The sequence below is a fragment of the Fusarium subglutinans genome (assembly GCF_013396075.1).
Source record: "Fusarium subglutinans strain NRRL 66333 chromosome Unknown NRRL66333_c0000233, whole genome shotgun sequence".
In the NCBI taxonomy this organism is placed as follows: domain Eukaryota; kingdom Fungi; phylum Ascomycota; class Sordariomycetes; order Hypocreales; family Nectriaceae; genus Fusarium; species Fusarium subglutinans.
The window spans coordinates 8,339-34,818 of record NW_023502296.1 but is presented as its reverse complement, the minus strand read 5'-3'; the positions used below and the strand labels follow the sequence as shown (position 1 = coordinate 34,818).

The window sequence follows — 26,480 nt, the reverse complement described above, 5'->3', positions numbered from 1 at the left end:
TGTTGTCTTTGCTACGGGTTTGCAAGCTCCGGTCTTACGGGTTTGCGACGGTCAAAAAAAAAAAAACCGGCTAGAGCTAAAAATATATGTGTAGGTAAGTACTTACCCATATGCATGTGTAGGATCCTGTTGTACACTTTGTAGCGAGCGAAATCATAAGCCTTGTGTACACAACTTGAGAATCAAAATAGATTCAATTATCTTTTACTTCATCTCACAGGGTTGCGGTTTATGGATTGCGTAACAATAAATGCAGGTTTGTACTATAAGTCCAAACATAGGTATGTTCATATACAATATGTCATACTGTCTCGCCCTACGCAAAGCACCCGTATTGAGCAGATGTTACCACGTTGCCTAACGACTTCACAGAAATCACGTCACTCAATATCAACAAGTCATGATCAACTCCAAAGCTCTCCCATTTTTTCTTCATAAAATTGCCGCTACGTATCGTGACATGATGGCATGTGCAGCGTGTGAGCTAGGAACAAAGGAAAATATTTTTTTGAGCTCGAGGCTCAGGTGCTCAGAATTGCCGTATATCATAACCGGGAGGCAATCCTGTCCAGATAGAGTCCTTCAGCGCAATGCCCAATCCATGGCCCATGAGTATTGATGCGCCAAACATTCATCAAAACAAAAATCCCCAGCCCATATCATCTTTCAATGCGGAGCTCAGAGGCCAAGTGCCATTTAAAAGAGGGTGCGGATCAAAGGTTAGGCGATTTAACCCTGGTTGGGGGCCTCCTTGGCTTCCATGGCGCACTCCTCGCCCATGGAGGTGAGAACGATAACGTCTGAGAAGCATGGTTAGGCAATTCGTCGAATAAAGACCATAAAAGCAACTTACTGGTGTCCTTCTCCTCCTCTTTGAAGAGCTTGGTGATCTTCTGGCCAACCTCGTTGTCGGGAAGAGGAACATCGTCCTTGGTGTCACCGTCATCGGTCATGAGAGAGAGGAAACCGTCGTCGGAGATGTCGAGCTTGAATGTATGTTAGTTGAGCTGGTGGCGGAAACGACCGGGGGTCTGCTATTCTGAGGAGAGGGGTTGTTCCTCTGTGGAGCGGGGCAAGGGTTCACGCACCAGCTGGTACTCGCGACGAGAGACGTTGGGGACGTCCATGTTGTGAGTAGAGGGAGAAAGATCCTCGTACTTCTTGCCAGTGAAGATGTCGGTAGCAACGAGATGGACCTTGGCGTGACCGTGCTTTCCGGTCTTGGAGGTGGACATGTCGACGATCTTGCAAGGGCGGTTCTTGATCACGACGAAACCGTTCTTACGCAGAGCAGAGCACTGCATAGGGTAGGTAAGAGAGGCACCGGCATCGGCCGAATCGAAGGTCATCTCATGCTGTACCAGGTTTAAAAGGAGCAATTAGCAAAATTCTTGATAGATATTAACATAATATGATGGTGATGGCTGTTTTAATGGCCTGTGAAGCTCGATTCAAATAACAGTATTGTATCGTGGGGCATAGGTCACAATGCGGGGTGTCAATCTCCAGGCGAAAATGGGCGCAAGGGCAGATTTCGTGGGCGCGTGCGCCTGGGACTCGACAGAGGCAGCAGCAGGAGCAAGTGAACTCACCTCAGCATCGTTAGGGGCGGCCATTTTGACGGTATTGACAAGAAGTCGAGTTCTTTGGGGAGAAAGGAGTGAGGTTGAGGAGGAGAGTAGGGGAAAAAAAGCTGAGAGTGGTGCTTAATAGTGGGATGGAGAAGAGAAGAAGGAGGAGAGGGCCAAACTCAGGAAAAAGAGATGGAGGGGGCAAAGAAAAAGGTGCGAGGCCCTCGACAAGTTTTTTTCTAAAGTCTTTGATTGGTGTAAAAGGGCGTAGCAGTGGACACTATTTTCAGGCTGTAGTTTTTACTTAGGTCCTGTGGATGGACGGACGCTGCCGGTGGATATGGTAGCCCATCTTGCCCAGCTAGCACATGGTAGAAATTAAGAAGAGCACAGGCAGTTTTAGCTCTCGTGAAGCCTGTAAGCACTCAAGGCGTCCAACCTTTGTCCTTTTTCCGGTGGCCGAGGGGGGGGGCAGTCCATCGAGATGGACCCTCGACAACACCCCTCGCCAGTGAGCTACTCGACCCCTCCTCTCGCAGAACTGTGTTCTACTGTACGGACACCAGTGGAGGGGTTATTGCTTACAGGGCCTCGAGGGCATCTGTTCCGCTGGAAAGGCTGAGCGGGGTGGAGCGGGAAGCCACCAGGAAGTGTTAATTGATGGCAGCTTTAGGTTACCGCCTTGACGATCGGTCATCTCAGCAAAGGTCGAGGTGGCGGGGTCAATAAGACAGAGTAAACATTGCTCTGACCATTCACGTGCCAGAATTGATTTTTTTCCTGGGTCGAATATTCAATTTGAGACTGAACTCCCAACCTCTGTCAACGAACAGAACTCAAAATGAGGTGGTCTGCAGGTCATGAGAGCACTCTAGAGATTCCAAGAAGCAACCTGACACGCATATTCCCAAGCCATCACTGCGTCAAGGTGTCAAAGACTGCAGGGGGTCATTGATGCTAATTTCAGGACTCAATGGCTGAAAGCCGACTGCTCACGCGGGGAGCAATCCATCCTATGTTTTTTTAGTTTTGGGGGCTTGCTTCCAGGTTCCCCTCTCAAGCCTGAGGTGGCCATTGGTGCCCAAGACCTGGTGTCCCAGCAAAATCGTCTTGGTGAACTGCAAGCACCTTGCAAGCATGGGGCAAGGCATGGATGGACATCGATCGCAGTGTCGCACAGTAAACGCAATCACATTTTATATCGGCGGGTAGATTGCCTAGATTGCTAAGCCTCTGGGGGCAAGAAAATAACGGACCTTGAGATAGGGTGTTAAAATAAATTCTACAAAAGCTATCCTAAGCTTAGGCCATATCACCTAAATCTCATTATCAATTAGGATCGGGGTCCTAAGTTTTCTTTCCTCCTCTAGCTAAGGGTACCTTAGTCTCTACAGCGTAGGTAGGTCGCAGGTGACTACCTATGCAAGCCACACCAAAGTATCAGCCTACAAGCTGCAACTTTATCCATTCTTCCACTGTTTGCTCTATTGTGGCGCTTCGAGGACGATTTCCGATTTCAGAATAAGGGGACCTGAGAGCCGACGATCAGTAGGCCCTGGTTCGTGCTGCTAACCATAAGGACGAATCACCAGACTACTGTGTTGTTATAGTCTTCCGGTTATGCATCTTCTTGGGGCGATTGTAGTTTCGATGTGGCCGGGTGGGTTTGCATCCAACCCACCAAGTATCTATCGACTGGCCAAGATTCTGTGTCTTTGCCAAAATGGGAGTGAGCCCCACACAGCCACACAAGGCTGGAGTTGAAGTATCCCCAGATTGAAGTGTCCAATCAGCTTTCACTCGACACCTTCAATTTCATGGCTATCAACAGCCTCGCGTTGCAAGCTGGCCAAGCTGACCCTTTTGCGCCCAGCTCAGCTTCACTGATAGCTTGAGAATCATTATCCACCAACGCATTCGACTTCGACAACTACTACCATGATATTGCCCACGGCTCTTGAATCCGCGCATTAATCTTCATCTACCGAATTCTGCTACTGTCCACGTCTCCCGGCATGTGGCTCGATCGACTGGCGGGAGGGCCGGCCAGCAGTCCTGGACCCTCTACGCCTCAACCCGGTGGCAGAGTATATCCCAAAAGAACCTCGAGCACTCTGAGCCCATATGTCACATCTCAGCGCCCTGGGATTGCTCCACGAGGCTCCTCGCTATCCCTCATTTCCAATGATTCCACCGCCTCACTCCTTTCGTCTTCGCGGAGGCCTAATGGTTCCAACTTGAGGCAGGCCTCAACAATAGACACAGGACCTGATTCTTTGGGGGTGCTAGAGACTTTGCTAGCAGGCTTTTCGAGTGACCGTGAACAAGCCGACAAGAAAACTGCCATTGTTGAGGACGATATCAACTTCGCGGCTGTGTTTGGGGGATTGTCATTAAAGGAGCTTGCCACGTCCGAACCTCCTGATGCAACCATAGTCAGCAACCGCAAGCCAAAAACGGTAGAAGAGAGTTCGTTTATCGCAACATATACCCTTTTGACCCTTATAGTTAACGTATCACAGGCGAGAATGATAGAACCAAACTAGAAGATCTTCACCGGTCGATAGAAGCATGTGACGACGTACTCAATTCAGTTGAGATCAACCTTGCTAATTTCCGTAACGACCTTGCCATGGTGTCCGCAGACATCGAGTCTTTGCAAACCCGATCGACAGCCTTGAATAGGAGATTGGAAAGCCGGAAACAAGTTGAGAAGGCACTGTGGCCTCTGGTGGAAGAGCTAAGCTTATCACCTGAAGTTATCTCTAAGATCTCTGAGGGGCACATCGATGAGACGTGGGCCAAGATGCTCGCCGAACTGGATCGCAGGTCGACCCTATTCAAAAAGAAGTCCGAAACTCAAACTAGTAATGCGGCAAAGGATCTCGAACCGATTCTTGACAAGCTCACTTTCAAGGTATGTGCACTCTGCTTTGCTACTGCCAGAACCTCAACTAACTCTCCAGGCAATCGAGCGCATACGAGACTTCATCGTGGCTCAGATCAAAGCACTGCGATCACCGCATATCAATGCCCAGATTATTCAGCAACAAAGTTTCCTTCGATACAAGGATCTTTACACATTCCTACACAAACATCATCCGACTCTCGCAAATGAGATCGCCCTCGCATACATGAACACTATGCGGTGGTACTACCTTAATCAGTTTTCCCGGTATGAGAAGGCTCTCGGGAAAATCAGGCTTCACATATTAGACAAGAACGATGCTCTTGGCCACGAAGATGCAACCCGCAAGGCCACTGTTCTTTCGAGCAACAGGGCACCTGGGCCTCCTCATGATGCATTTAACCTTGGCCGGCGCATTGATCTTATGAAAACTAACAACCAAACGGCACTCTCCTCATATCTAGCCGAAGAAGACCAAACAACTCACTACCTCGAAGTACCCTTCCGCAACTTCAACCTGGCACTTATTGACAATGCCACGGCGGAATACACGTTCATGGCCACCTTTTTCTCTCCCGCATTGTCTTACAGCCAGATTTCAAAGAACTTCAACTATGTCTTCGAGGCTACCTTCGAACTCGGCAGAACCCTTTCCAAGACTCTGATAGGGGAGACATACGATGCGCTCGGCCTACTCCTTTGTATCCGTTTGAACCAGCATTTTGCTTTTGAGCTCCAGCGCCGAAAGGTCCCTGCTGTGGATGGCTACATCAATGCTACGACCATGCTCCTGTGGCCCCGTCTTCAGGTCATAATGGATCGTCACTGCGATTCTGTGCGCCACCTCAGCAATGCTGTGCCCACCAAACTAAACCGCCCCGAAGCCGCTAAACTGTCTGCGGCACCTCATGTTGTGACCCAGCGTTTCGGGCAGCTGTTGCACGGCTTATTGGCTCTCAGCAATGATGCTGGCGATGATGAACCTGTTGTGTCCAGCCTGCGCCGCTTGCGCTCCGAAGTTGAGACCTTTCTTACTCGCCATGCTGAGCTCTTCGGTGACAAGCGGAAGAGCGGGCGCTTCTTGTATAACAACTACTCACTTATCCTCACTATTATTAGCGATGCGAATGGTAAGCTTGCTGATGAGCAGCAGGAGCATTTTGAAGGACTGAAGACTCAATACCAAGAGACGTCCTAGAAAAGTGCCTCATCTGGATATGAAATTGTTGGGAAACAGGAGAGGTAATTCACCGGAAATTAGCGCATTCTCATGTCTTCCCTTGTGTGTAACTATGTGTATATTTCTTTTGCATGGCGTTTCGGTGAAGGTCATCTATGGGTCTTGTTGCTAAACAGAGCTTTGAACAAACAAAGTGTTATCTGTGCCATTCTAGCATGGGTAAATCATTCCATCTGCCAACTTTTATAACAAATATGCCTACCTTGAGCAATCTACCTGAGAAATTATCTTATGGGTAGGGACTTTGGTGTCTATCGAGAGAAGAGTGAGGCAATGCGATGGATGAGTATTGGGTTACGGCGAAAGTAGAAAGCCAGGGCTCCCACAGCAAGAGCCATACCAACGGTCTTGACTGAGCGGCGGTAACTCCAGACGGCCAACTTGATGCGATCCCGCATTTCTTGCCAATGAAGTTCATTGACCTGCTTCTCGAAAAGCTCTGAGCCCGCTTCCATGGTCTGTTTCGCACAGGTCTCGATATCCCGGGCTGTCTTTAGAGCACTGAAATTAGAGATGTGTCGCCAGTAACTGAGAGTCTCGGGAGGATGCTGCCCAAATAGGGCGGCTGATTTTAGGATAAGCTCGTCCAGATCCATTTGTGTTGGGACCTTGCCCAAAATGACATGCAGCATATCGGGCTCGTCTATCTCAAAGATCTCATTTCGACGGTCAAGAATGATCTGCGCAAACACGTAGACTGTAAATACAGGCTCCCGGGCGAGGAAAACGTCGAACAATCTGGAGATGTCTTGATAGGTCTCGATGTTGTGTGCATACATGGTCAGGGTTCCCGCTAAAGCATAGAAGGGCTCAACACCTGCAAGATGTCGTCGGAGCTTGGGATCAGCAGCATGGAGAATGTCCGGCAGAAGACGGAGTTGAGCGGTTGTTGGCCCAAAACTGGGTAACATAAAGTCTCGTATCCTCAGGACGGATAGGCGCGCGAGAACACGAGCTCTCCATGCTGGTGCCAGCACCAGCAGTAGAACCTGGGAAATGTCGTGGTAGCCCTGGAAGTAGCACAGGTAAGGGTAACGACGTAGGACCTCGGTGATGAGGGATGAGAGTTCTGACTTGCGGAGACTCAGCTCTGCGTCGGATTGGTCTGACACTGCATTAGCTCTCACGATGTCTTGGAGGTAAGGCGGGATTGAGAAATACTGTCTGGGTAGTAGATGAACGAGCGATTCACATCGAGCTGGACCTGATCTTCGTCTCTATGGCGGGGTAATTGCTTCCATGCGTTGGAATCTTCTTGAGCCAATGCAAGATCATGGTCATCTTTTTCGTCCGAGGGAGCATCGAGACCTAGTAAGATGGGCCCTATGAGATGGTGTCAGTCAATGAAACGGGGTGTATACACGGATAGTAACAACGAACATGCTTGTCTTCGCAACGTATCCGACAGGAATCCACCATGAGCTTCAGCTAGTGACCGGAGACGGCTAATGTCTCTCCATTTGCATGCTTCGGTGATATCTGCAGCTTTAGGATGCGAGAGCATGCCCGGTTCCTGCGATGCCTCTGTGTTGGTGTTGGCATTGGCATTGCTGCTGGTGCGGCTGAAAGACAGAGGCGACTTATTATCGCTATCCCTCGGACTATCCATGACTGGCCCGATGGACAGAAAAAATCAATTTAAAATGACGGATGCAATGAAGCGAATAGTTAGACGAGAAGAGATAGATAGTATCAGGTGGAGAGTCTTGCCATGGCCAAGGTTGAGGGAACCAACCAGCTCAGAAGCAGAACAACTTGTTCTTGTTCCCTTGCTAGCTCCTGAAAAGCCTGATGGTCAAGTTGATGACCCTTCTGCTGTCTTGTTGCCGATGATGTTTGTGTCGCAAGGGAGTTGTGGTGGGTGATTCGTGCCACTTGGTGGATGAAGATTATAGTGCAAGGGTAAGTAATGGGAGGCATGAGAGCTGCTTTGCAGTGCAGGACGTAAAGCTGATCCCTACTTGGATGGCCTGAGGTCTGATTGATTCAGCTTTGATACAGAGTTAGGGGCCATGTACCCACCCACTTCAACCACCCTAGGTACCGAGACTTGACCAGTGGCCCCCACGTCTACTATTCAGTCGTTGATAGCAGCCATATTTACTTTTAGCACACTTACTTCTCTATTCTCTATTCTTCTTCGAAATCTTTTTGCTTGTTGGTTACTAGACTAGTAGTGTGGCTACGGTTTGTCATCACCATTACCTTTCGTTGTATTTGTATCGCACATGGTTGTTCAGGCTCCAAAGACATAAGACAACCATGAGCCGCAACTTACCTCAACGTGCCTTCACACCCTATGACCAAGCGCAAGCAAGCAGACTTCAAGCTTCAGTCTCGATCAGGCCAAGATATGGAACAACGGACTGTCCATTGGATCGATCGGAAGTTTGGGAATGCAGTTGTTGTCTACAGCCTTCACTCTTGACCTGAGGGCTACCTTGTTATTCAACCCTAGATCTGATATCTGCATTGATTCCCCGATGGTAGATTTGGTGATTGCTGGTGCTTGTATCCGTATAAATTCTTATTTGTAATGGCCATGGACTGTATGAGACAGTGAATGGCAAGTTCTGATTATTAACTACTTACCTGACAAACACCCGAATACCTAGACATAGCAATCTTTGTATTATGGTCGCACCTTTGGTAATCAGCTCGCTAATCGTGTCTGTTTGCCATGTAGAGCCAAGTAACAGAGTGAAGAGGTGCGCGGGGCAGTCACCCGCTAGATACTGGCCCTAGTATGGCTAAAGTGATCTGGAAGCCTCCGACAGCGGCTTGGCGTGACTGACCTGTCATGTTCTACAAACCATTATAAGCCACAATTCGCAGGGCCAGCATGAACAAACAACTTCCGCCGGAGCTACAGACAAAGGTTGACTTACGCGAGCTATGGTGGCCTCAAGACCAAGACTCAAACTCGGGTCATCTGCCGTGGTGGTTGTCAGCTTGGGGCTTTCCCTAGCTGGAGTGGAGTTGATGATTGAAGTGTCTGGAGTACTGATAGAAGTGTTTAATCTAGTGCCATGGGGAGAAAACGGAGTAAATCACAAATCCTTGCTCAGATCAGTCCCACTAGCACAGCTTAAGTTCGGATTTGAGAGCTGAAGGTGACTAGCCTAAGGTACTCTGTAGTTAGAGAACAAGAAAACTTCAGACATTAAGCTATGCTGATAAAATAAGCTAGTCAATAAGACCACTAAATTTGTACAAGACTTACCTAAATCTTTTTATCACTAAGAGTATATAGCACATGTTTTCTTACCCGCCCTAGCCTAGCAAATGACTGATCCCTGAGCGATTAGGTACTCCATAAAAGACCTAGGATTGCCTGTCTTGCCTTGCTGACCTTTCAACTCCAAGCTTTCTGCCGCCGATGTTCTTCCAAAGGAGTTGAAATATGCGACAGACTGCGTCGTCTTTGCATACGATATTTTTATGATCCCCATGACATGAGATCTGCGAATTGGGGTAGCAATTGCAGTTGGTGCCAGAGTGCCAGGAGGAAGACTGTGGCTGATTTAGAGATGGCAAAAGCCTCAAGCACAGGCTCGTTCTCGAGATCCATTTGAAGGTCCTCGAATGCCGAGACCTCTTTATAGATCGAACGGCATTAATAAAGAGAAGCATAAAGCCATTTGATCGATTGACTGGCTAATCGTCATTGCGACTGAGTTCGCACCCACTTGATCCTCAGGCAGCTAATTCTGTCGGTGTGACAAAAAGGGCAGAAGGGCACACTCTGTCTGGTGTGAGGATGGTGATGACAAAAGAAAGGGACGAAAGCTGAGACACTTGGCTGGTCCAGGCTCGGTCTAATGGCTGCTGGAATTCTCACAATCGTTCTTCTGGATGATTTAAGGGTTTCGGGAACGTCAAGAGCCGGTAAGGATGAGAATGGAACATGTCGTTGGTTGGATTGGAGCCAAGTCCCATGTCCTAGACGAGGTTGTCTGTGGCCGGTCCAGCTCAAGAAGCTCAGCTAGAGCTAGCTTCCTCACTAGTCCATCGGCAGGAAATGACGAAGCTGACAAGAAAAATAGTCGAGATAGTGCATCCCCTAAACTAGTTATCCGTGATTTCCTAGACATAGTACGTAATTCGGACAGCAATTTCCTCTAAGAATCGAACTGCAACGCAGCGCAACGCAACATAGCAACACAACACAACACAACACAACAAAAAAGCCGGTGTGAGTCGACAGCCAACCACATGAGGTGTTGTTGACACCCATGTGACCTAACAAGAGCCGCTCGAGTTACCGATCCCCTGGTTCTCGGGCGCCTCTTGCGGAGTTATGGAGTGCTCGAGTGCTCATCAGAACCGAGCTGGTGAGCCGTGGCCGACTACCGTGTTGTAATTCTGCTGCATACCAAACTCCCAGGGTCATGCTTCATGTATGCTTTCTCAAGAATGTGCGGCTGTCCTTGTCAAATAACAGGGATCGGCCGAATCAAGAAGGGTTATTCGAGGATTCTTCACCAGCTTCTCAAGATCAAAGCCTCTTCCCTATGATGTCGGGTATTAGATTGTCATCATTGACGGAGATGGTACGTTATGTACAGGGATCTAGGGTTGAACATAAGGTATGCTGTATGTGTAAGGTACCTGCTAGGTACGGATATATGTATGTACAAAAATGGTTTGCTCTTTGGCTGAATCGTAGTCGAGATTGGTTCTGGGAGGGGATTATCAAGCCTTAGTGGGGGTTCCATGAAACAGCCCTCTGCGCGGAAGATTCTTTCCAATCGCAGTGAATGGAAGGGAGGAGGCTCCAAGTACCTGCCTGTTGGTAGCACACTACGATACAGAGCAAAGCAGGCAGGTACTAAGGTAGGAGGCAAGGCAGGCAAGCATCAGTCGCATCCATTTTGCCTGCCTTACCGACTCAAGGTACTGCTTGAGGTACCTAGTACCTGCCTTAGTACCTTCCTTACCTAGAGCTTTCACGGGTGTTACCTGTGGACTACCTGGCTTTAACACGGATGCAATTGGTATTCCAGGGCAATTCCTAGTAAGATACTATGGGCAGAATCTGACGATGTTGCTTGAAGTTGCTGGCCTGATTGGTATACGCAAGCAAGGTACCTAGGGTGAAACCGGGTTGTCCAGCTATCATCACTAAAAGGCAACTTGCAGGTGAACAAGGATTCATGGCGCGTCGAGCATCAAAATGCACTGCAATTGTTGGAATTTGACCTTTTTAGTGCTGGGGACCATGATTCCCTTGTGTCACTTGTTACACAGACGGAGTCTCGCAGAGACCCGACTGGCGCTAAAAATCTATCCGCAAAAATGGGTGGAGGGCAATCGAGTGGAGTAGACCTCGGGCTTCCGTATCGCTTCTTAAACTTTGATTCCCGTGGAGCCTCACACGTCTCGCCTCGAGTCTCTCTGTCTGTCTCTCTGTCTTACTACCAGACCAGTCTGATTCTTATAACGAATCCACTCCCTAGTGGCTCTCATTTCAATTCAAACTCCGAGATTGATTCACCAGTCCTTGGCTATAAATGCCAATCACTACGAACAGGGGTTCTGTCTAACACGCTGCCCTGACTTGATCAATAATCGATCCATCCTTGGAAGAACTCACACCTCGTTCTAATCTCCACGGTGTCTCCAAACACACACACACACACACACACACACACAAACCCTGACAGCTCAGTTTTGAACCTTCTAAACAAGCCTTGCTCGTCTCTTTATCACCCTTGATTCTTTGTTTCTCTGGTCTCTTTTGGAGCTGAAATTATTCGCACTTTCGATAAATACTGTATCACAGATCAAGCCAGCTCACTTTACCCCGGACGACTTCCTCAGCATATCTTCCACCTGGATTCCAACCTTGAGTTATCTGATACAAAAACTCCTTATACCACAGGTAGCCCGCTGCCTAATAGAGGTTGAGACTTTATTCAAGCTTGTTCATCGACCATCCACCCCCTCATCCATGACAGTCAGTCTTCTGCAATTAATTCGTCATTGTCGAAACCAAGAAACTGCTATTAGGCGTTAATCAGGCGGCCTCACATTGGCGCTGGACCAGCGCGAATATTTCTCCATTGGACCACGCCAGCACCAGCACCAGCACCAATACCAACAGACCAACATTGTACAGCTCTGTCAGTACATACAGTAGCGAGACACCTGTCGCTTGAGTCCGTTCAATGCTTGCTTCCTCGATAATCTGACCTGTCTTACCTAATTGTACTTTGACTCGACATATTAGCTATCACTGAAACGTCACCAATGCCCCGCGTGATATCCATCGCTTCATCGTTTTGACAGCCTCCTGCAACCATCACTCCCGCCTTTGGGACACCATCCGCCACCTATAGTTCAGTTTCTTATGCCATGAAGCGGACAGAATGGCTTTTCAGAGCAGCGTTCTTAGAGATGGCGAGTGGGTGACACAGACCGTCAACTTTCAAGATGCTTTGAAAGCTTCTTCCACCACGCCCAAAGCTGCCTCAGATTCAAGTCTCAAGGCACCTGAGTGTGGAATACTCTCTAGGACTGTCATTGAGAGCCCTGTCGTCCATTGGATCCTCCCAGTTTGTTTACGATCGCGCTCTCACAACGATATCGCATTCATTGGCGTAAGTCTGTTGTTTCTTGCACAGCTTTCATATCCAACTCCCATATGCTGCCGTCATTCCTGGCTGTGGCCATTTAGACTGCGATTAGATATGCTATGGAATCACGCCTTTCCTGGGTTACTTGCCCATAAATGTCGGAGCTTAAGCTCGATCTTGCTCCTCAAACCCTTGTCTATATGCTGAGTCGTTGCTAACTAGCCTAGGATCGCTTCATCCAAATCAGCGAACTTCGCGATGACGGACAAGTGCATGAGGTTATACGAAAAGCCGACTTTGGGACACGAATCAGAAATGCGATAGTTCTGGGGTCTCCGCCCAAGAGAGACGTCCCTGACGAAGCCGCTGCTTCAACCAAGATCGAGGGCGCTGATATTCCCATGAAAGATGTTCCAGAGGCGAGTGAAGCCAAAGAGGCCAGGGCTAGAGAAGCGAGAGAAGCCAAAGAAGCCAAAGAAGCGAGAGAAGCCAAAGAAGCCAAAGAAGTCAAAGAAGCCAAAGAAGCCAAAGAAGGCAAAGAGGCCAGCAAAGGCAAAGAGGCCAAAGAAAAGCGTGTACTACCACCGCAACTACTGGTCATAATGCTCGAGACAGGTGATGCCGTTTTCCTCTTCATTCAAGAACGCTTCGATGGGACATTGCGCTTTGAAACTACCACGTTTGAGAGCCCCAGGAATCTCCAGTTCTTGGGGTATCACTTGTCCATTGACCCCTCGTCGCGATATATGTCTGCTGGATCCGCTGAAGGCGGATTCATCATCTACGAGCTGCACTCGCTGTCCCACATGAAATCTCAATATGAGGACTGCGAATCCTTCAAGCCTGTCAAGTCTACCCGAGTTCGGATAACGCAGGGCGTCATACACAAAATGGAGTTTTTATATCCACGACCGGAAGACGATTACCATATCATTCTCCTATTGATCATTATTAGACGTGAAGTGAGTAAGCAGGCTCACGTGTCTCGCATGGTCGTTTACGACTGGGAGCTCGGCGACGAACTTACCGCTGTATTTCGGTCAGAGAAAGGGACACCACTGCCAAAAGAGCACAGAATGCCTCTCATGATCATTCCCCTCAAAGTCAATACTGCTTTCTTGGCAGTTTCAGAACACTCGATTGGCATAGTAAAGAACGCATTCACAGGGCAGACGTCGTTCGATACCTTGGAAACACACTCCCCTCAGCAGACTAAGTTGCATCATGGAGCTGCCGAACCGCTCTGGACCACCTGGGCGAGACCTTTTAGGATTAACATATATCTGGAGAAGATGGATGTCGTTTATCTGGCTCGCGAAGATGGCGTTATTGCACATATTGAGATTGATTCGCGAGATCTAGTCCCAACCGTTATGACTCTCGGAACCATCAGCACCAATATCACAACCGCTTTCACTACAGCTTATGATGTCTTCTCGGATGTTCTGATAACTGGCGGCGACTCTGGTCCAGGTGGAATCTGGAAGGTGGTTCGCATTGTCTCTTTGTATCTTGGCCTCAGCTAATATCCGATTTCCGCAGCTTATCCCCCGCAAAGATCCCCAACAAGTCAGCATCATTCCTAACTGGTCTCCCGTGGTCGATTTGGTCACGACGGATACCAATCCTTCCTGGAGGAGTGATAGCAAGAGGAAAGATCTTTCGACGAAACGCAAGGTATCATCGAATCCAAGACCGAAGTCGGATCGCATCTTCTGCACGTCTGGCCGTGGGCCCCGGTCGAGTTTGACAGAATTGAGGTGGGGCATTCAGGCACGGATTGGCCTTGAGTTTGACCATGACCAACATGTCCGCCAGTCCTGGATGTTCCCAGTTGAGGCTCAAGGAGAGCGAAGCTTCTATGTCATTTTATCTCTGCCGCATTCTACTGATGTACTTCACTTCCCCGCTGATCTTAGCAATGCGAATGCTCTGTCGCCAGAAGCCTGCCCATTCGATACATCGTCGCGAACAATCTCGGCATTTCAGACAGAACAGACCGTGATAATACAAGTCAGCGAGACCTCCACTTGTCTTGTTGCACCTACACAGAGGCGAGTATTGAAAAGACTGAATTCATTCTCTTTGGGTCTGTGACAACAGCTAATAAAAGTCTAGCTCACGATACAATCATGGTGAAGTCTGTGGAAACTCTCCATTGCTAGCTGAGCATGCGTGCTGCACAGATAATATCGTGGTGATATCTTCACATGGTGCAAGCGCTTCCCAACTTGATGTTTTGCTGGTTGACCAAATGAATCTGACGCACTCAACCTCTATTAATGCCAAGGGAGAGATAACTTGCATTGGTCTTTTCAAGACATCAGTACAGACCTACATCGTTGCAGGGTCTGTTGCGGAAGGGTTGCCACTCTTGACTATATACTCGCTGGCTGGCCTTGAAATTAGCAGCAACGCCCCCCAGCCAGACCTTGGTAAGTCTGATGTTGGCTATTGGTAAAGAACGAATGTGCTGAAGTACTCGCAGTTACTCCTGACCAAGAAGGTCACTCTCATATGGAAGCATATACAAGTGTGCTAGCCATCCATGATACCGCTGAGAAGGTCATCCTGGTGCTTGGTACGAGGAGCGGCCATCTTGTGACGATCCTAATACCAGGAGAGGATATTGCTCATTACTCACTCTCAATTGAACAGATTGGCATCTCGCCAACCAATGTGTTTCCGGCATCTAGCCTCTTTGATGGAAAGCACGCCTTTTTCACATGCTGTGACAACAGCGTCTCCATTATGACGGATTTTTCACCAAATGGTAGCAGATTCAAGACCAAGACCCGAATCTGGGCAACCGACTCGAACGAACCGTCAATGTCATCACCCCCCGTTCATGCAGCCTTTTGCCTCCAAGCCAGCCTTTCTGGATATGAACGTCACATGTCCCTGATGTTACTATCTGGGACACGAGTTCTTCTCGTTGATATTTGGCCGCATGTTGGACCTGTTCCTCGCAACATTCTTCTCGGCGGAACACCGATGCGCGTCATCTATTCTCAGACTTGGAAGGTCTTGGTAGTTGCACATTTGAAGGATGATCGCCCAACACTCTCCTTTATCGATCCCGAAAGTGGTGCGAATGTCGCAACGGCCGCTAACAAGGATAGGCAGCCGTCCGATTATATTTCCGGCCTGGGACATCTAGGCGATAGGATATTCGGTCTCTATGAGTGGACCTATGTTAAAGATGGGAAACTATTCCCGTTCATCATCGTGACCACTCAACATGGTCGACTGATGATAGTGTCTGTGACAGCGGTCAAGCCCGAGAGCGACGACTGCCCGACAAGAAAACTACAGTTCTGGACCCGATATAAGAAGAAGGGCTTCGCCGAACCTATTTACACAGTCGTTGGAGATGATGTGGGCCTACTATTTTGTGTTGGAAAGGTGCTTCACTGGGAAGTCCTGGACCTCGCGGAGAAGAAGCTCAAACCCATGAAGCAGTTCAGGCTGGATTCTCCAGCCACAACCCTGCGTGTTGAAGGCACAAAAGTCTGCGTCTTGACTGCCCAACACTCACTTCAGGTCATTGACCTGAACGTGGAGTCGGGAAACAGTGACCCTTCTATTATCCATAGCGACCGAGTGACTCGGTTTACGGGACATGTGATAGAGATGGGAGACTCTGAAGAAGAGCCAGGTAAGTGGCCAGTGAGTGTTATTTCCACGGCACAAGCAGGGTTTGCGGGAGTTTGGATCCCATGGAGTCAGCGCCATAAAGAGTTCGAGGTTGTCGTCACAGGGCTTTTGCCCACATCTATCAGGAGATTCCGCAAGGGACACACTCGACCTTTCTGGTCGGCTGTTGACCGCCAAAGACGATACAATACTTTGTTTAGCACAACGGACCACGCAGACATACTGGGAGTGTCTATTGATGGTTCACTCCACCAATTTTCATTGATAGGTTTGGATCTTTGGCGATTCCTCAGGTTGATACAGAACTTGGCATACCAGAATAAGGAGATTTGCCCCTTCGTCCGGAACAGTTACTCATCGAGTGACAGCGATCCGGGGATGGATCTGGATCCAGAGCTCGAGCCCCAGCGTGCCCGGGAGATGATGCATATCGACGGTGACTTATTGCAACGTTGCCTTGATATGAGTGCGCTGGAAAAGCTGGTGTTGATTGGGGATGGCATTGATTTGTTTTGCGAGTATTTGGACGGGATTGACGATGGCATATATACCGAAGGTTTCCGGGGCAATGGCTCTCAAGGACGAAGGAAGTACATTGAGCTGGGCTATGAGATTCTCGAGTACGTTCTTACTCTAGCAATCTGAGTTGGGAACATGACGAACCACATGGAAGGGCATTTAGTATGGTATAGATAAAATGTTGACTCTTGACGATGATAATCAGATTTTTGAGTCAGAAAATGACTCAATTTCACTGCTGCCTACTACGCCGTCTCATCTTTTGCTCAAGGCTGGAGGCTTCATCTTACCAAGTTTGCTCGTTGGTGAAGGCTTACATAATATGGCACATTCACAAAATAATCATGATTCCTGGGGTTTTTGTCATTGCCCCGCACTAGACTACATCGGAGACTGAATTACCTGTTGCCAAACGTTGTGACCTTTTTGAGAGGAGCAGACGGAGCAGACCCAAATTTCATGAGTGACAATTACGTGAGAGATAGCCATCTCGTATGCCTCTTAGAGACTGGATATGTCACGGAACGATATTTCAGAGTCTAAAGATTCGCCACTGAAGAGAAAGCCCTCGACACAGGTTCATGTAATAGGTAGGTAGTTGGCCGCAGCATTGCCCCGCCTAAATTGGTAGCCCAACCCAACTACTCGCACCCTTCAACCTGACCTGACCATATAGTCTAGGCGTGCGTTCGATCCTCTCTGCCTTGCTTGTTTGATAGTGTGCGTGTGCGTGTGCGTGTGTGCTTGAGAGAGTGACCGAGACCACGGAAATTTAGTCAGTAGGTTGCCTCGTTCGTCTGGCACATTTTTGCAACGTTATCCTTTTTTGGGCTTTGGTACCTTTTTTTCGCCTTACCCCCCCAAAAATTCCATACAAAGGAACGTTTAGCCCCGCCAACCTTGACGACTGCATCTCGAGTTTCACCCACCGAGACAACCGCCGAGATGCCGCCCAAGAAGAAGGGAAACAAAAAGAACCAGCAGGACGACTGGGAGGCCGAGCTGGGCGAGAGTATTGCCCCGCCTGCTAATGCCAATGGTGATGGTGACGCCAGCGCCAACGCCAACGCCGACGACGACGATGATGATGCTGGCGGTGCCGGTGGCCTGATGGCTACTCTGCGCAAGAACAAGGAAAAGCGCAAGAAGAAAGGCATCGTCGAGCCTGAACCCGAACCCGAATCCGAGACTCTAGCTGCCCAAGAGCCTCCCGCCCAAGCCCCCGTCGAGGCCAACATCGACGATGAGTTTGCTCTACCCGAGAAGAAGGGCAAGGGTGGCAAGCAGAACAAGCAAGCTGCTAAGAAGCCCGAGCCTGTCGTTGCCGCTGCCGCTGACGATGCCGCCGATGGTGGCCGTATCCTGACCAAGGCCGAGAAGGAAAAGCTCAAGAAGGAGCGTGAGAAGCAGCGAAAGAAGGAGCAGGTATGCTACAGCTACACCATGGATTGTTTTATAGCATGATTCTATTCTATCTAAATGCAGCCTGCTAACAAGTCGACCGCGTGATAGGCTGCTGCGAAGAAAAAAGGTAGCGCTGCACCAAAGGCTGCCCCTGAGGTGAAAGAGAAAGAGGAGGCCACCCCCGTTGAGGCCGCTCCCGCCCCTGAGCCCGCCGCGGGAAGCAAGAAGAAGAAGCTCCCCGCCCATCTTGCTCTGCTCCAGAAGCAGCAGGAGGAACTCAAGCGCCAACGAGAAGAAGCTGCCAAAGCTGAAGCCGAAGCGAAAGCCCAGGCCGAAGAAGACGAGCGCCTAGCTGCTGAGGAAGAAAAGCGACGCGAAGAGGCCAAAGCCATCAAGAAGCAGAAAGAGAGGGAGCGAATCGAGCAACTCAAGAAGGAGGGCAAGTATCTCACAAAGGCCCAAAAGGAAGAGAAGGCCCGAAATGAGCGAAAGCTCCAGCAGATGCTGGCTGCCGGTATTCAAGTTGGACCTGCAGGCGAGCCCAGTGAGAAGAAGTCCAAGCCTGCGGACAACAGGAGAAAGAAGGGCCGTGCCCAACAAAAGGTATACCTTATGTTAAAAGATAGGTACCGAGAGATCAGGATTCGCTGACCCCAGACAGATCGATGAGGAGAAGGCTCTTGCAGAAGCTGCTGAGCGAGCTCGACAAGAAGCCGAGAAGGCCTTGAAGGAAGCTGAAGAGAAGGCTGCCCGTGAGAAGGCCGAGGCCGAGGCTAAGGCTGCCGCCGAAAAGAAGGGTGCCGAGAGTGATGTGGAGGATGACTGGGAGGCTGCTGCTGCTTCTGACGGCGATGTCAAGGATAGCTGGGATGCCGATTCTGACGAGGATGCCGAAAAGGCCAACAGCACATCGGAAGCGAAGGCTGAAGAAGAGTCTGGAGACGAATCCGAGGAGGAGTCTTCCGATGATGAGGCTGCCACGGCTGCACAATTGGCTGAGGAGAAGCGGAAGCGAGAGGCTGCTGAGCGCCGCGAAAAGGCTCACCAGGCCGCCCTTGCTGCCCGATCCAAGGATAACTTACGATCGCCTATTTGCTGTATTCTGGGCCACGTCGATACTGGAAAGACGAAGCTCCTGGACAAGGTCCGTCAAACCAACGTCCAAGAAGGTGAAGCTGGTGGTATTACACAACAGATCGGTGCCACGTACTTCCCCGTTGAGGCTATTCGACAAAAGACGGCTGTTGTCAACTCTGACGGCAAGTTTGAGTTCAAGGTCCCTGGTCTTCTCATCATCGACACACCTGGTCACGAGTCCTTCTCTAACCTCCGATCTCGTGGTTCTTCGCTCTGCAACATTGCCATTTTGGTTGTTGATATCATGCACGGTCTCGAGCCCCAAACACTTGAGTCTATGCGCATGTTGAGAGAGCGCAAGACTCCTTTCATCGTCGCCCTCAACAAGATCGATCGTCTCTACGGCTGGAAGCAGGTTGCCAACAACGGTTTCCAGGACAGTCTGGCTCTCCAGAGCAAGGCTGTCCGTAACGAATTTGAGACACGACTCGAAAAGACCAAGATTGCCTTCGCTGAGCAGGGTTTCAACTCCGAGCTCTTCTACGAGAACAAGTCCATGTCAAAGTACGTCTCGCTTGTGCCCACTTCGGCACACACTGGCGAGGGTGTCCCTGACATGTTGAAGCTCATTGTCCAGCTCACTCAAGAGCGTATGGTTGGATCTCTCATGTATCTCTCCGAGGTTCAGGCCACTGTGCTTGAAGTCAAGGCTATTGAGGGTTTCGGTATGACCATCGATGTTGTCCTGTCTAACGGTATCTTGCGAGAAGGTGACCGTATTGTGCTGTGCGGTACAGAAGGCGCTATCAAGACAAATATTCGAGCACTGCTTACACCAGCGCCCATGAAGGAATTGCGTCTCAAGTCCGCCTATGTCCACAATAAGGAGGTCAAGGCTGCTCTAGGTGTCAAGATCAGCGCCCCTGGTCTCGAGGGTGCCATCGCTGGCTCACGCCTGATGGTTGTAGGTCCTGATGACGACGAAGACGATATTGAGGATGAGGTCGAGTCCGATCTTGCCGTTCTCTTCAACCGTGTCGAGAAAACTGGTCGCGGTGTCAGTGTCCAGGCGTCGACTCTTGGTTCACTTGAGGCTCTGCTCGATTTCCTCAAGGACTGCAAGATACCTGTTGCCAACGTTGGTATCGGTCCCGTTTACAAGCGTGATGTCCTGCAGTGCGGTGTTATGTTGGAGAAGGCACCAGAGTATGCCATCATGCTCTGTTTCGATGTCAAGGTCGACAAGGAAGCACAGCAGTATGCAGAGGACAATGGCATCAAGATCTTTACAGCTGATATTATCTATCATCTGTTTGATGCCTTCACCAAGCATATGGACGAGCAACTCGAGAAGAAGAAGGAAGAGTCCAAGATGCTTGCTGTCTTCCCTTGTGTATTAAAGCCCGTTAAGGTCTTCAACAAGAATGACCCCATTGTTATTGGTGTTGATGTCACTGAGGGTCAGCTCCGAATCAATTGTCCTGTCGCCGCTGTCAGGAATAACCCTACAACCGGTGCCAAGGAGATCGTCAAACTGGGCAGAGTGTAAGTTTCTAGATCGTCTCTTGCCCCAAGACCTCCTGCTAACAGTTTTATAGTACATCAATTGAGCGAGAGCACAAGCAAATTCCCGTGTGTAAGCGAAAGGAACCTTCCGTTGCTATCAAGATCGAGATGGGTGGCAACCAGCCCATGTACGGCCGACATCTGGAAGAAGACGAGACACTTTACAGTTTGATATCTCGAGCTAGTATCGACACCCTCAAGGAATACTACAGAAAGGAGGTCAGCAACGATGAGTGGCAGCTCATCATCAAGCTCAAGCCCTTATTCGACATTTCATAAGTAGCCAAGACTACAAAAAGTTAAGAACATGGGTAGTGTAAAGCTTGTACTTCGACAACCGCGCCGGGAGCTTGGCCGCATCCTGTCCTGGAGGCGAAACTCAATGTTTCCATAACATGCTGACAGGCATCAGGTTGCAGCCAGTTCCCTTTGCGGTGAGAAGAGTACGAGAAATACACTGCATATCAAAAAGAAGAGAATAGGAAAGGAAATTGCATCAACTTGTTGAAAGGAATTGTGTACGTACTGATTTGCATTTTCGGGCAGCAAAAAAAGATTGAAGTGACGTGAAATTGAAGGACAAGGGACACTCTCGAGGCAACGTAGTCGTATAGAGTAGGGCTCTTTGTCAACGAGGGCTGAATGATTTAATCTTATGTTTGATGATGCTACGTCACGAGTGCAAACTTGAGTCAACGACACTTGCTAGGCATTCAGTCCGATATTCCCCCAGCGTGGCAGACGATCACCTCCAACTCATCACGATAACACACTTGAATGGTGGCAGAAGAAGCTGAACCAAACTGGAGTGTATGGATCCTAACTACTAACTTAAAAGTGTAAAAAGGTGGTCTAACGTTCAGGTAACATATCCGTCATGATGATCCGGGCCCCTTTCTTCCAACAAAACAAACAAAGCCGTTTGCAACCATATCGCATGTTCTATTTCTCCTTCTCCCAAACCTGGTGCCCTTGCTTTTTTCAACATCCGTAATCTTTTTAGGCGTCATTCATCTCATCGCATATCATGCAAGCATCACGCACGCAGAGCCGACCGAGCATGCATCTGCAGTGTCGAAATCCCCTCCCTTAATTCATAATTTACTGGGGATCGGCAGAGCCTTCAGGCTCCTGTTGCGGAGCGTCGGCATCCTTCATCTCCTGGTCTGCGTTGACCTTCTCGGCCTCCGCAGCCTTGCGAGCATCCTCCTCAGCCTTCTTCGCAGCCCGTTCGGCCTCGACTTTCTCCAAAGCGGCTTGTCGTTCAGCCTCGACTTTCTCAAAGTGGCGCTGGACAATAGGACCAGCCATGGCACGGATCTCGTCAATCTTGGCAACATACACACCCTTTGTGGTATCATCACCCTCCTCATACAGCCAATCCTAGAATTGCTATTAGTACATGGATCCTCGAGCTATCAGGAAACATGTGAACATACCTCTGTGGCTTCAAGCTTGGCCTTGATGGTCTGCTTCTCCTCTTCGCTGGCAAACTCAGAGTACTGCTCGTCGAGCTTGGCACGGAGGTCGTAGATATAGGCCTCGAGCTCGTTCTTCTTCTCCTCGGTATCGGCGACAAGCTTGTCCTCCATAACCATGGCAGCCTCCTTCTCGAGAAGGCTGGCCTTGGTGGAGTCGTCAAGAGAGGCACTGCCTGTGGAGATGGGCAGGTCACCCTTGCGGACCTGCTTCTTCACCTTGCGAGTCTTCTTGGGGGCATCCTTATCAGTCTCCATGGCCTTTTGGAAAACGTATGTTAGCGATCGGGGTTCATAAATCGATTCTTCTGAATGTTCTGGAACAGCTAAAGCGGAACGAGACGAGTCGTTTTCTTCTTCTTCTTCGAGTCGCGGGCGCTTTGCAGGATATGCTCGGCTATCATCTCCAACTGATGTGGACGATGAAGAGGCCGAGTCCTGATCTTGGACAGGGGGAAAATCATTGGGCGCCATATACGGCTCGGACAAACTCACATCGGGGTCTTCGTTAACCTCCTCTTCAACCTCCTCCTCCTCGACGTAGTAACCAGTCTCGACGTTCAGGACGCCGTGGATGTTGACACGGGCCTTGAGTTTGCAAATCATGAAGTCGTCCTTACCATCGGCCTTGACGTTCTTGACAGAGAAACGGCCGATCCAGGGATTAGTCTTGCCGGGGAGTAGCTCAGGCTGGGCATATCGGGCCTCGAGATCGAAGGGCTGTTTTCGGTAGAAAGTAAGGATCTTGGTCGAGGGCATGACGTTGCCCTTGTTGAAGACAGTCAGGCTGGTGTCCTCGTCAGGAATATCGGGAGCTTTCTCCCAGGCGAACTCAATGGGGTAGCTGATGATGTCCTGGACAGAGAAGTCTCGGACACGGAAGACAGGGGAGAGAATGGCACAGCTGAAGGCAGAGCCACGGGCAAGAGCCTCGTCGGCGTTAAGGGTAAAGGAGAGAGGCTTGCCAAAGAACTCCTGGATGCGCTCTTTGAGAGCGGGGACACGAGAACCACCACCAACTACCTCAATAACATCGATGTCGTCCTTAGTGAGCTTAGCCTGGGCCAGGGCTTCCTCGAGGGGAAGGTGGGTTCGGGCAAGGAGAGGCTCGATCATGGCCTCGAACTCCTGGCGAGTGATCATGGCAGAGGCATCAATGTCGTTCATCAGAGACTCAATATTGACAGGAGCTTGTTGGTTGGCAGAGAGAATCTTCTTTGTCTTCTCAGCGGCGGCGATGGTGCGGGCAAGGGCACGGCCGTGGGTCATGATGTCGACCTTGTATTTGCCCTTGAACTCCTTTGCGAGGTGGTCAACCAAAGCACGGTCGAAGTCACGACCACCAAAGTCCTTGTCCCAGGCTGTAGCCTTGACAGCGAGCTCACCCTTCTTGAACTCGACAATGGAGACAGTGTAGCTGCTGTGGCCGACATCGACGAAGCAGACACGGCGGGGAGCCTCCTCGGGGGCAGGCAGATCGAGCTTCGTAATGCCCCAGCCAAGAGCGGCGGCTGTACCGTCGTTGATGAGACGGAGAACACGGAGTCCAGCAATCTCGGCAGCGTCGATAAGAGCACGGCGCTGGACATCAGTGAACCAAGGAGGCACACTCAGGCAGACGTCTTGAACAGGCAGCTTGAGCTCGGCTCCAGCGGTCTGCTTGATCTTGCTCAAGTACATAGCAACCAGCTGAGTAGCAGTGAACTTCTCCTTCTTGCCCAGGTAGTTGATCTCAGCACCGACCTGGCCATTGCAGTCGGCTAGAGGAGCGGTCACATATTGCTGCTCAATCTGGATATCGGGGTCGTTGAATTGTCGGCCAGCAAGACGCTTGAGAGAGCTGACAGTGTTCTTGAGGTTGGAGATTTCCTGGGTCTTGGCGGCCTCCCCGAGGTAACGAGACTTGGGTCCGAATCCTACCAGAGAACTAGGGAATAGAATTGTCAGTATATATGTGTCTGATAAAGGTGGTGGAGGGTTGTTTGACCGCGCGCGACAAGCAACGGGGTCTAACAAGAGGTATAAACATACGGAGTTGCTCGGTTTGAAACTTCATTGGTGACCTGTACAAGACGAAAGAAGTCAGTAATGGGGAGTCCTTGGAGGTAGCCATCAATCCCATCGGTAGTGTAGGAGCGACGACGATGCATATATGGAGGGGCAGGGCAGGTCGACAAAGGATAGATGGCGGGGGAATTGTGAGGGTATACGCACAACATCGACACCGCGGTTTCGAGCAACGGCGATGACAGTCTTGAGGGTTCCGAAATCGATACCTATACAGAAGAAAGCCAACGGTCAGTTTGGTGTTGTTCAAAGTCAAAGTCGGGCTGTTCCTTGTGAGGAACAGCGATTGGCTGAGCACCGCAAGCAAGAAAAAAAAAACCGAGTACTCGGAGGGCATCACTTACCAACGACACTCATGATTTCGACGGGTGGGGGTTGCCCCGAGACACGATATTAAGGTAGGAAGAGGAAGGGGATATAAAGTTGAGCGATGCGCGGGAAAGCTCAAAAGAGAAGAAGGAAAGGGATCGCAAAGAGGCGGGAGATAGAGGGAGGATCGTGAGAATGGATAAGATAGAAAGAGTATGGAGGGGAAGAGTAAAGGTCGGTAGGGTATGAATGGCTAAGGTAAGGTAACCTAGGTTGGTTTGGTTGGGCGGCGGTTGTTTATGGCTTGGCCTGGTCTGCTGGCGCTGGGTCAATTTCTCTTTTTTTTTTTTTTTTGGTGGAGGGGCAGCGAATGGGGGATCCCGCTCGATGGGCTGCACGGTACCAATGGTTCAGTGGCTACAGGGAAGTGCACTGTATCGAGTACCTGCGGGTCGATGTGCGATGTGGTGGACCTGCAGTGTATAGCGATGATGTAAACCAAGTATACACTACCTACTTGAAACCCTGTCGCGATTCGATTCTTTTCTTTAAGCTGTTTCTAGAAAATGCGAAGTGTCGTTTCTTCATAAGAGTTTAGAAATGTCTTCCGAAAAAGACGCCCTTCTACTTTTTATATTCATGATAGATCTAGTGAGCATGAACCAGCGCAATATCTCGCTTGTGCTGGGATGCTGTGGTCACGTTGAACAGTTGACTAGACTTAGCAGACCCTAGAAACGACGATAGATTTCTGTGTGATTCTGTCACCAGATTCAACAGCTCCTGTACGCAATCAGGTTGCCTTACAGACTACAGTGGAGATCAGGGATTTAAAACAGATACAACATCTCCACAAAAAGAGAAACGCAAGGCACCAGTGAGCAACGACGATGAATATCATCACAGCAACTACTAGGTGATAGGTAGTCCAGTGGGTGGTACTTCTTGGCACTGTTCCTGTAGGTAGTGAGTGATAATTACCCTTGACTCGAGCCTTGAATGATGCAAGCAAAGACGCTTTTTTTTTTTTTTTCATCTTCCCCTTTTGTCTCACCAGGACAAGGGCAGCAAGTAAAAAATTGAGTTGTCATGCCCCTCCCCCGCTATTCCGCCATTTCAAAGACGAGGCAGACACAAAGCTTTGTTGATGGAGGGGCATAGACAGTACCAAAAACCCCCCTAACAGGTGAGAGCCCCTCTGATAACGATTAAAGCAAGTTATAGGTATCCGTAGCATTCAGGGATTGATTCCTCGCCACCTAAGCTCCTTTAGTCTCCTCAACATGGCAAACTTGACTTTTCCATCACATTGATCTCAGCGCACTCCTAACCCCAACTGACGAGACAGAATATCTCCATCAAGAATATCGAAGAAATTTCAAGACTACCTATCTTGATCGAGCTCAATAATACCACCACCTTAAACCGGGCCCAACCTTCCGGGTGTGACTAAAGACAACATTTGCATGATCTTGACACAGCCAAATAAACCGTGCCAAGCTGTTCGATACTAATATCATGCACTTTTCACTTCTGCTCCGCCAACTTGGAAATGAATTTCAGGTGATCGACTGGACTGTACTAGACTGGCTCACCGACAAAATACTCGTTTCTCACCCAGCACGCGGAAACGACAACTTTTCATAAATTAACAAGGAGCAGCAGCCTCACGTTAGTGAGAGTTGCTGAAATTACATGTATCAGGACGCCACAGGTCAGTGAGGCTATTCGGGTTGCTTTCGCCCTACCACGTCCTTACTATATCCGTAATTAGTTGTACATAGCAAGTGACAGGGTCACTTGGAGCATTCGACCCTGGTCAACAAACGACCTGTCTGGTCTGGTCTGGTCTGACCTTCATCATCTTCATCTCTCTTGTGTACTGTCATGATAGCCCATGCAGCTCCAGAATTGCGGGGTAGATGTGGGCTTCATCATGCTTGGATCGACAATTATCCTATGCAAAACCTGCTGTTCGTTGTTCGACATAGCTTCATGTTTTACACTAGGTATGTATAATCTGAGAATGACGAACCACACAAGTAACTGGCTCAACCTAAGCAATATGATCACTGGCTTGATCCAGGTATAACCCATCGCCTTATT

The 26,480-nt window shown here is 49.5% G+C and overlaps 6 protein-coding genes across 6 annotated transcripts; 3 read left to right on the top strand and 3 right to left on the bottom strand.

Annotated features, from left to right (window-relative positions):
• Positions 1–729: 729 nt before the first annotated feature.
• On the bottom strand, positions 730–1,616 carry FSUBG_11770 (eukaryotic translation initiation factor 5A; the record flags this gene model as incomplete). Its single annotated transcript, XM_036676488.1, has 4 exons — positions 730–800; positions 854–986; positions 1,089–1,355; positions 1,593–1,616. The coding sequence occupies 4 exons, from the start codon at positions 1,614–1,616 to the stop codon at positions 730–732; spliced, it is 495 nt and encodes a 164-aa protein (XP_036532751.1).
• Positions 1,617–3,586: 1,970 nt separating this feature from the next.
• On the top strand, positions 3,587–5,677 carry FSUBG_11769 (SAC2; the record flags this gene model as incomplete). Its single annotated transcript, XM_036676486.1, has 3 exons — positions 3,587–4,040; positions 4,094–4,488; positions 4,538–5,677. The coding sequence occupies 3 exons, from the start codon at positions 3,587–3,589 to the stop codon at positions 5,675–5,677; spliced, it is 1,989 nt and encodes a 662-aa protein (XP_036532750.1).
• A 293-nt stretch (positions 5,678–5,970) lies between these two features.
• Positions 5,971–7,328, bottom strand: FSUBG_11768 (TBC domain protein; the record flags this gene model as incomplete). Its single annotated transcript, XM_036676485.1, has 3 exons — positions 5,971–6,824; positions 6,881–7,042; positions 7,100–7,328. The coding sequence occupies 3 exons, from the start codon at positions 7,326–7,328 to the stop codon at positions 5,971–5,973; spliced, it is 1,245 nt and encodes a 414-aa protein (XP_036532749.1).
• Positions 7,329–12,090: 4,762 nt separating this feature from the next.
• On the top strand, positions 12,091–16,599 carry FSUBG_11767 (thermotolerance; the record flags this gene model as incomplete). Its single annotated transcript, XM_036676484.1, has 5 exons — positions 12,091–12,321; positions 12,525–13,787; positions 13,840–14,329; positions 14,646–14,732; positions 14,786–16,599. The coding sequence occupies 5 exons, from the start codon at positions 12,091–12,093 to the stop codon at positions 16,597–16,599; spliced, it is 3,885 nt and encodes a 1,294-aa protein (XP_036532748.1).
• Positions 16,600–17,418: 819 nt separating this feature from the next.
• FSUBG_11766 (translation initiation factor 5B) lies at positions 17,419–20,799 on the top strand (the record flags this gene model as incomplete). The annotated part of the gene is made up of 4 exons (XM_036676483.1): positions 17,419–17,898; positions 17,986–18,480; positions 18,539–20,499; positions 20,553–20,799. 4 exons carry the CDS (start codon positions 17,419–17,421, stop codon positions 20,797–20,799), a joined length of 3,183 nt encoding a protein of 1,060 aa, XP_036532747.1.
• Positions 20,800–21,621: 822 nt separating this feature from the next.
• On the bottom strand, positions 21,622–24,422 carry FSUBG_11765 (heat shock protein; the record flags this gene model as incomplete). The annotated part of the gene is made up of 5 exons (XM_036676482.1): positions 21,622–21,903; positions 21,960–23,925; positions 24,030–24,061; positions 24,213–24,274; positions 24,410–24,422. 5 exons carry the CDS (start codon positions 24,420–24,422, stop codon positions 21,622–21,624), a joined length of 2,355 nt encoding a protein of 784 aa, XP_036532746.1.
• Positions 24,423–26,480: the final 2,058 nt, after the last annotated feature.